This window comes from Chrysemys picta, unplaced genomic scaffold, assembly GCF_011386835.1.
Source record: "Chrysemys picta bellii isolate R12L10 unplaced genomic scaffold, ASM1138683v2 scaf2097, whole genome shotgun sequence".
In the NCBI taxonomy this organism is placed as follows: Eukaryota; Metazoa; Chordata; order Testudines; family Emydidae; genus Chrysemys; species Chrysemys picta.
Window position 1 is genome coordinate 1 of NW_027054801.1, and position 9,406 is coordinate 9,406.

The following is a 9,406-nucleotide window of genomic DNA, read 5'->3' on the forward strand; positions in this document are numbered from 1 at the left end:
CAAACTCCAGCACATCTTGGAGGTGAGCAGAATGGGGAGGGGCCGCAGGGGTTTTACCTTAGCCCTGGGGACTCCTAGAAAGAAGAGACTGGAAAATCCATGTTTCTATTGGATCCTTCCGAGTATGCATTTGTGATATAAACTCACTGGGTGACCTTGGGGTAACTCACTTCCCCCTTACGGCATCAGTCTTCTCCACTATCAAATCTACACTGGGGAAGAAGGACAGAAGCCCCGACAATCACCTTCCCCTCTGGGTGTCTGGTCCTGGGAGCCGAAACCAACTGGACTATCTGCCCCATCTCCTAAACTGCCCTGTCTTTCCCTCCTAGGGCCTTGTCCTTAGTGCTCAGCCTGGCCCCTTCCCAGCTTGTCCCTGACCTTTAAAGGACGCTCCAAACCCCTCCCATTCCTGCTTCCCTTGGGGTCTCTCTCCTGGCTGAACACAGGCTGCCCTTCTATCTCTCAGCAGGCCTGGGCCCTAGTCACAGGCTGCGTCTTGTCACGTGACCCCCATACTTATTCCCTTCACCCTAGGGAGCTGCATCACCTGGGCCAGGTGCAGTTGAGCTCCAACCCCTTTCCTGGCCATCTCACCCTGGGACAGGTTGAAACTGGAAACCTGTGGGTAACAGTAACTGGTTGCTCCCAAAGGTGCTGAAGACACAATGGAAGAGGAAATCCTTTGGCCTGGATTGAAATTATTCCGACTGAAAGTGAATGAGAGAAAATAGGTCCAGAGTTCTCTTCCTAGCAGCAGAAAATGTAGCGATTGATAGAGGTTCAGGTCAGAAAGGACCATTATGTGCATCTAGTCGCCCCTCCTGTATAACTCAGGGCCTAGAATGTGACCAAGTGGTTCCTTCAGCCAACCATAGCATGGGACTGAGCCAGAGCACGTCTTTTGGAGTGACATCCACATGCAGGAGAGCCAGCTGGCTACCAGAAAATCTCTCTTCTGCAGTGACGTGGGGTTAAGGGACACGGGGGAAAAGACATGGAGGCGGTGACTAAACTTAGAGCAGCAAGGCCAGGAAAACCAGGGTTTGGTCCCATGCCTGGCTATCAGATCTGCTTTTTTCTATTCCTGGCTTTGGGACCATGAGCGAGTCTCTGCACTGCTGGGTGCCTCGGTTTCCCCAGCTATCAAATGGAGCTAATCAAGGTTTTGTTTGTTCTCCCCATTTTACAGGGTGGGAAACCGAGACACAGTTGGGACCTGTCTACACTACAGGTCTGTGGTGCGTTTGTAATCTGCTGACCCCCACATGTTGTTCAGAGCCTATGGACAACACAGCTCCTAAAGGTACGTTTGTTCTGTGCTTATCCCCTATGTACCAGCAGGGCTGGACAGCATTTCTCACTGTGATGTGGGGAGCAGGTCCTGGGTACTAAGGGTCTGAAGAAGCTCTCAAGGACTAATTTTTTAAAATAATTGTTGGGAGAAAACATACAATCACTGCGGATAAGATTGGGGGGTGACAAAATACAGGCAGAGTGGTAAATCCTGATGGCGAGAGGGGAGTGATACACAGCGATCTGGCTCATTCGGCCAGCTGGACCCATTCAAAGAAAACAAGTTTGAGCAGAGCCCAATGCAAGGTCCTATACGTAGCCACAAGGCACGCCGGCCACACCTCCAGAATGGGGACGTGTATCCAGGAAAGCAGTGACTCTGAAAAGGATTTAGGGGCCAGAGTGGAGAAGCCACTCAACATGAGCTCCCAGTGTGATGCTGTGGTGAACAGGGCTAAAGCCATCATTAGACGTAGGAGCAGAGCCGTGAGTAGGATAGGAAGGTGACACAGCAGCAGTGAGACTGATATTGGAATACGGCCTCCAGTGTTGGTGTCCTCCTTTGAAAAAGATGGTCCTAGAAATTGGAGCTGGGGCAGCAAAGAGCCACCAAATGTTCTGAGGGCTGGAGAAAAATGCCTTGTAGTGAACTATTGAAAGAGCTCAACCTGTTTAGCTTATCAAAAGAAGATTGAAGGGGACTTCATTGAAGTGTTGAAATTCCTTAATGGAGAGAAAATACTGGGTATTAAAGGGCTCTCTAGTCTAGCAGAGAAAGGCAGAACAAGACCGAATGGCTGGAAGGTGAAAAGAGACAAATTCCTATGACAAATAAGGCACAAATATTCAACAGCGAGGATGATTGAACACAGGAAGAAGCTACTAAGGAAAGTGGTGGATTCTCCATCTCTTGATGTCATTAATAAAGACTAGATGCCTTTCTGGAATGTGTTTGCCCCCGAAGTAGCTATTGTGGTGGACAGGAGGCCTGTGATATGCAGGGGGTCAGATTAGATGCTCTAACTGTCTCTTCTGGCCATAAAGTCTACTCATTTCTGAGAAACCAAGTGTAGCTTTGGGAACAGCTTGTGATGTTTTACGGTCTAGCCGGCTTGCTTCCTAGAATGAACACTCATTGAGCGGGGTGATCCACAGGGAGTAGCTCAAACCTCCAAAGTGTCTGGACTGTGGCAGGACATTAGCACTGCAGGGGAGGGGTGGGTGTGGCAGTGACATCACAAAGGCCTTTTCCAGGACCTCAGCCTATTGGCCAAAGGTGCAGGGGAGGTGGTGACATCACAGAGGGATGCTGACATCAGCCAGGCAGGACAGGGGCGCAGGGCCAGGGAAACCTCAGAGACCCCTGTGGCTTTGCTTCAGCAAGTCTCCTTCTCGAGGTCTCTCTTTGAGGTCTGAGAGAGTATTTGGGTTCATGTATGTGAGCACCAGGAGGAATCTCTTTTGAGTTTTCTCCTTTCTTTTTCCTGATTTCACTAGAAAACTGACGTCCCTGTTTAGAAGGTAAGAGCCTCCGAGAGGTTTGGAACCTGTTCAGTCTGCTGCATCTGGCGCCAGCTGAATTTTAGGCATGGAAAACACTAGCTTAAGGTGGCCAAATTTTATTCCCCACCTGGGATTTTGTCCCTTAGAATCTCTGGGGACATTAAGGTTTGTCCTTTTTCTTTTACCTTTTCCTCCATCCCTCCCTCCTTTCTTTTCATCTCTTACTTCTTTTGTCCTTTCCCTGTTCCCCTCCCACCACCAGGAGGGGGGTGTGTGTGTCGAGGGGGTGCTCTACAACTCCTATTGTGGGAGGTCCACCGAAAAATGTGGGGCTGAAATAGTGCTCAGACAGTGATCCCCAGCGGTGACCTGGGCCATCCTTTGGGCTCTCTGGTGAGAACCCTCATCCTCCCGCCCCTCGGTCTCTACCCTGATTGGCTGAGCAGGGGGTTATTGACAGGGAGGAGACTCAGGTCCCTGTTGTTTTCTTTTAAGACCAAGTAAATAGTCATAACCAGTCATATGTTCGACAAATTTTGCTGCTTCTCTGCAGTTCATTATTTTCTCTACCATTCCAGTTCTCCTAAAATACTTGCTGAATAATTACTATGAAATCTTGCTGGTCTGGAACTCACTTGAGAGCACTTTATTCAGGTCATTCAATGTCTGAAATTCAAGATCCGATGGTTAGTTTGAAAATCAGGGCTCTTGGGTCCTATTCCCAACTCTGCCACGGACTGGCTGTGTGACCTAAGACAAGTCAATTCTCCTTTCTCAGCCTTAGCTTCTCCCTCTTTCAAGTAGGGATAACAATCCGCCCCTACCTACCTCCCGGCGGGTGGAGGATGGGGATCTATTGGAGAGTGTCACTAGGAGCAGTGCATAAGATGAGGTGTCCTATCATGTTTACTCAGATCAGATTAGGACATAATAGAATGGCTGAAATAGTCTATTTTATTTGTATTTTATTATGTTGCAATTGTTAAGAGCAGCAACTACTTAGCTCAGACTGAAACATCTCATCTAATTTTTGAGATCTAAGTGTCTCCTCTTTGTGTAGCTCAAACCTCCAAAGTGTCTGCCCTGCGGCAGGACATTAACACTGCAGGGGAGGGGTGGGTGTGGCAGTGACATCACAAAGGCCTTTTGCAGGACCTCAGCCTATTGGTCAAAGGTGCTGGGGAGGTGGTGACCTCACAGAGAGATGCTGACATCAGCCAGGCAGGACAGGGGCGCAGGGACAGGGAAACCTCAGAGACCCCTGTGGCTTTGCTTCAGCAAGTCTCCTTCTCGAGGTCTCTCTTTGAGGTCTGAGAGAGTATTTGGGTTCATGTATGTGAGCACCAGGAGGAACCTCTTTTGAGTTTTCTCCTTTTTTTTCCTGATTTCACTAGAAAACTGACGTCCCTGTTTAGAAGGTAGGAGCCTCCGAGAGGTTTGGAACCTGTTCAGTCTGATGCATCTGGCGCCAGCTGAATTTTAGGCATGGAAAACACTAGCTTAAGGTGGCCAAATTTTATTCCCCACCTGGGATTTTGTCCCTTAGAATCTCTGGGGACATTAAGGTTTGTCCTTTTTCATTTATCTTTTCCTCCATCCCTCCCTCCTTTCTTTTCATCTCTTACTTCTTTTGTTCTTTCCCTGTTCCCCTCCCACCACCAGGAGGACTGTGTGTGTGTGTCGTGGGGGGTGCTCTGCAGTGGGAACAGGGACAATTCTCCAACTTTGGGCAGTCGAGAGCCTGGGTGAGATAAGGGGCGTTAAAGCCCTTTGTGAAGGAGAAAGGGGAGTTTCACGGTGTTGAGCACCAAGGAATTCTAAACTTTGCTAAAACATCTAGTCTGCAGAAACCAGAAATGGTCGGGGCCACATTGTAACCATTGTCTTTTTTAAAGCCCATTGAGGGATGTGAGTCCCACCCTTTTAGGGTATCTGGGGTGCTGGGAGAAGAGAAGAGGGGCCTGTCTCCATTTTATGGCCTCAACAAACTAAGTGCTGTGCCCCAGTTCTCGTCAGAGATCGCTGAAAAAGAACGTCTTCCCATCCATTAACATACCTGGAAAGATACTGGAACTCCTTATTAAACAATCAGTTTGTCAGCACCTACAGGACAGATGGTTGCAAGCCCGTACTCCAACAGCCCAGAACCAAACAGCAGGAAGCAGATCATGCAATGAACTCCTGCCAGTGCGTGTAGATTGCATTACATGCACCCCTGTGCGGGGAGGAGGAGCTGCTCTGGCTGGGGCAGGGATGGGGAGGGACCAAACAGGCTGGTTAGTGAGAGGCTGCGTTGACCCCAGACTCACGCCCGCTCCCCGCTCGGTTCCAGGGTGGCCAGGCTCCTGAGGATGTTCGGAAGAAGGCTCTGCAGGTGGCCCCAGAGCCTGAGGGAAGCAGCTGCCATCTTCCCCCGGAGCAGAGCAGCTCCTCCGTCCCCACTGGCGGGGAAGGAGCTCCCGGCCAGGCCAGGAGGTGGAAGTGCCCAGCCTTCTGGCGGAGAAAACCCGCTCCCAGCGCAGGCGCCGAGGTGGGAGAGGCCAGGTCGAAATGGAGCTGGGCCAGGCTGCAGCTGGGCAGGCAGGACCCAGCGCAGGAGGGGAGCCGGGCAGGGTGACTCTGGGGCATGTTGTGTGGGCAGCAGCGGCCCCAGGAGCCCAGCCCTGATTCCCAGGAGGAGGCATCGCCCTGCCCGGTCACTGAGGACCTTCCAGCCTCCCCAGGGCAGGAGGTGGAGGATCCCTGTCCCACCACCAGCAGCTCGACCCCTCCCCATGGGACAGCAGCAGTGCCTGGGACTCGGGCAGCAGCGAGGCCGATGGGCGCCGCAGCTTTGTTCCAGGTGAGGAGTCAGGCTGGGCTCAGGGAGAGGTGAGGGTGGGGCTGTGAACTCCCTGGGCCCAGGCCCTCGATCAGTGCTATGGGAGCGGGTCCCCAGCCCAGGGGTCTGGCCTGAGCCACATGAACCCCACTGACACTAGATGCTGCCACTTTGGTCCTTGGTGCTCCAGTTGGGGGGAGGCACCTCTCAGGGAGTCCAGGACAGTCTGGGGGGGTCTCTTTGCTATGGGCTCCTGAAGGAGTTGGCTTTGGGGAGAGGCTCACTCCCAGGATCAGATACAGGAGGGGCAGTAGGGTCCAGGGAACAGGTGCTATTCCTGCCCTGCCACTGTCTGTGTGAGAAACCTTGGCCTTGTCATTCCCTGGATCGGTGCCTCAGTTTCCCTTCTTGCCAGCCTGTGCCTATTTCACTGCAGTTTCACCTGCGTGTTGGTACCAGTCCCATCACCGTACTGCACAGTCTAATACCGGTTCCTCTCTCTTGCCAGCACCATGACACCTGCCCCGGAGCCAGAGCTGGAGACCCACCTCCTCCGAGCTGCCCTGCACGCCGTCTTCACCCTGGGCATGGAGAAGGACACCACCCAAGTGCAGGTAGATCATGCTAAAGTCATGGATAGAAGAGCCAGCTGTCATCCTGCCATGAATCCTTGCTAATTGCCTGCAGTGGGACGTGAATGAGAGAGGCCAGGATATGTGTTTGGGGGTCTCACCAGTGCTTCCCAGAGACCCCACTTCCCATCCTGTGGCAAGTTTAGCCCCAGTTTCCCTAACTCTGACCCATGGCTCTCCCTTGCTTTCAGGATCTGCCTAGGGTCTTGCCAGACCTCCTGGACGCCATGCTGGGGAACCTGCTGGCAGAGTCCCCAGACACTGACAGGCTCCAGTACATCTTGGAGGTGAGCCCGATCAGAGGGGTGGGGGCAATTTTACCTTCACTCTTAGATCCATTTTCCAGTCTGTCCTCCTAGCCGGGCCCCCAGTGGGCGTCCTTGGTCAGGGCAGTCAGTGCAATACCTCCTTTCCCCACAGCACATTAACTACTGGATCGTGTCCAGGGTGCCGCGAGAGAGAGCCAGGGCCGTTAAGAGCAGCACGGCCCTGCTCAGATCCACCATCACCCTCCCTGAGTTTGACATAAGTGACCTCTGACCCCAGCTTCCTGACTGCAGGCGTAGGTGATCTGGCTCCGACGGGCTGTAGGATCTGCTGCTGCAGGGGCTGTGGGTTAGGAGTGTTCCTCTTGGGGAGGCAGAGTCAGAGCAGAGAGTGAGCCTGGCTTGAGTCAAGTTCTTCTTGTCCTAGTTAAGTGGTGACTCTGGGCTTTTAAGGGGACTGTGCTCCAGGTTCATGACTCCCTGTCATCCTGGAGCAGCTGGGGAAGCAAGTCCTCATGGAGGGCCCTGCCCACAGCCCTGTGCTCCAGGCTTCCTTGGGGGCAGAGGAAATTAAGGGTCTGGCTCTAGCATCTCCTGCAGAGGGGCTGAGGGGAAGGAGAGTCCTGGCCCGGGGGGGACTGGGAGCTGACAGGAAAATGCTGATGGAGTCCCCTCTCTCTCTCCCGTCCATTAGAACTCAGCGGAATTCCCCAGGATGGGTCACCACATGGCACAGCTGGCTCTGTCCGTCAGTGACCCAGCCAAGGACATCAGCCGGCAGGCCAGGGAGGGGGTTTACCGGCTCTACCAGCTGCTGCTGCACCAGAGGGGTAAGGAACCCAGCTGGGAAATGGCACCCGCAAGAAGAGTGAGACTGGGACCCCAGCCAATTTCTCTCAGACTGACCCCGGCTGGAGGATGAGTCTCTCTATCTCTTTCTGTGTTCCACACCATGCCCTGCAATTCTGTTGGGCCGGGCACGCAGCGAGGACTCTGCCCACTGTGCAGCCACCAATGGGATTGGAAGGACACAAGCCCTGCAACCAGAAGGACAAATTTGTGTGTGTGTCTCTCTCCCTGTCACCTACTCCCTCCTGGGGGAAACCCAGCAGCTGATGGGGGACAAGGTGAGCAGCTGCATTAGACTCAGGAGATTGGGGCGGGGCCCAGGCCTCATTCCCATCCTGTGGCCATTCGCTGGCCTGGCACAAGGAGCCTGGTGGGGAATGAAAAGGAGAGCAGGTGCTCCTGGGAAGGGAGATGAATTCACCTCCATGAGCAGGAGCGAGCCAGCTTGTCCGCAGAGCAGCTCCACCCAGCTCTTTAGCCAGGCTAATTAATGACAAGCTTTGCCTCATCCCAGACGTATGTTCTCAGGACACGGTGCTATCGCTCTTGGGAAGGGCAGGAGAGTCCCCCAAGTGCCCTCTGCGAGACTCTCCTGTCCCACAGGGCCGCACCCAATTCCTAGTGGTCTGGTGTCTGTGTCACCCGAGCCACCACCCAGAGTTGCTCCCATCACTGGCAGCCTGGGAGGCCAAGGACTGACGGGTGATGGCGTCTGACCAGGCAGGGCTGAGGCACATGGGCAGGGGACGCTTGTCCTGCTGCTGGCAAGGCTGGACCCGTTCTGGAGAGAACAGGAGGATTCAGTCAGCAGTAGGGTTACCATGTCTAATAAATAAAAAAAGAGGACCCTCCACGGGCCCTGGCCCCGCCCATTTCCCCACCCCTAGCCCCGCCTCAACTCCGCCCCTCCCCCCCGCCCTAACTCCGCCCCCTCGTCCCTCCCACTCCCAGCCATGGGGAAAGGGCTGCCCCAGCGCTACCGGCTTCACGGTTTGCCGGGCAGCCCCCAAACCCTGCACCCCAGGGTTTGGCGCTTCCCCCGAGCCGCCAGAGCAGAGCAGCTGGAACCGGGAAGGGAAGTTCCTGGCCGGAGGCTCGGGGTCCGGAGGCAGGGGGGGCTGCCAGAAGCCGGTAGCGCTCGCTCGGGCAGCTCGGCTCTTAAAGTCTGAGAGGGGAGGAGTGGAGCAGCTCAGCTGGAGCCCGGGAAGGGAAGTGTCTGGCCGGCGGCTCGGGGTCCGGAGTCAGTGGGGGCTGCCCAAAGCCAGTAGCGCTGGCTCGGGCAGCTCGGCTCTTAAAGTCTGAGAGGGGAGGAGCGGAGCAGAGCAGCCGCGGGAGGGGAAGTGCCCGGCCGGCATTTTCCCGGACATGTTTGGCTTTTCGGCAATTCCCCCCGGAGCAGGGCTTGATTGCCGAAAAGCAGGACATATCCGGGAAAAACCGGACATATGGTAACCCTAGTCAGCAGGGGCTTCCAATCCGTCCCATTCACCAGGGCTGCCATCCTGCGGCTTCCGCATTAGTGGCTGGGGTGACTTGGGGAAAGGTCTCAACCTCCCCACATCCCACTTCACTGCTGCCAGAATCCCTCCTGCCCCCCCGCTACAGTCCCGTCCCTACCCAACCTGGGTGGGGCTGGAGGAGAGGGGTCTGAGAACTTGAGCTGTGGATTGGAGGTGGAACAGCTGTCAGGGGCACTGAGGGGGACGTGGCAGGAGCTCCCCGTACAAGGAGGGGGGTTGCCACTGGAGGTCACTAGGAAGGACAACAAGACTCCATCCTGGGAGTTAGGAGGGGGAATCCATCCCTCAGAGGTGGGCAGGGGCTGGGTGGAAATGCTGCTGGTTCCAGGGGCCGTTAATCCCCCCTGATTCCTCGGAGGCGTCTGAGTCTCAGACAGGTTCTTGTTCCCTTGCAGCAGGAGGACGTCACGGCCAATGTGATGCGCCAGCTCCGTATCATGCGGCACTTGCACCAGGTGCCCGAGGCGCTGCAGGGCCTGTGCCTCTGAGGCCACCAGCAACTCCCGCTCTCTGCTGCAG

At 54.9% G+C, this 9,406-nt stretch overlaps 1 protein-coding gene across 2 annotated transcripts; it reads left to right on the forward strand.

The window, feature by feature from the left end:
• Positions 1-3,730: 3,730 nt before the first annotated feature.
• Positions 3,731-9,045, forward strand: LOC135980181 (uncharacterized). 2 transcript variants are annotated; one of them, XM_065580232.1, is made up of 4 exons: positions 3,731-5,641; positions 6,129-6,234; positions 6,444-6,539; positions 7,213-9,045. In XM_065580232.1, exons 1-4 carry the CDS (start codon positions 5,151-5,153, stop codon positions 7,438-7,440), a joined length of 921 nt encoding a protein of 306 aa, XP_065436304.1. In that variant the 5' UTR covers positions 3,731-5,150; the 3' UTR covers positions 7,441-9,045. The 2 variants fall into 2 exon arrangements, with proteins under 2 accessions (XP_065436304.1, XP_065436305.1); XM_065580233.1 differs by having other exon boundaries at positions 3,731-6,234.
• Positions 9,046-9,406: the final 361 nt, after the last annotated feature.

Coding starts and splice junctions, on each gene's coding strand:
- LOC135980181 (XM_065580232.1), top strand. CDS start 5,151: ATGTTCGGAAGAAGGCTCTGCAGGTGGCCCCAGAGCCTGAGGGAAGCA. Junction 5,642..6,128: donor GCGCCGCAGCTTTGTTCCAG/GTGAGGAGTCAG, acceptor CTCTCTTGCCAG/CACCATGACACCTGCCCCGG. Junction 6,235..6,443: donor AGGACACCACCCAAGTGCAG/GTAGATCATGCT, acceptor CCTTGCTTTCAG/GATCTGCCTAGGGTCTTGCC.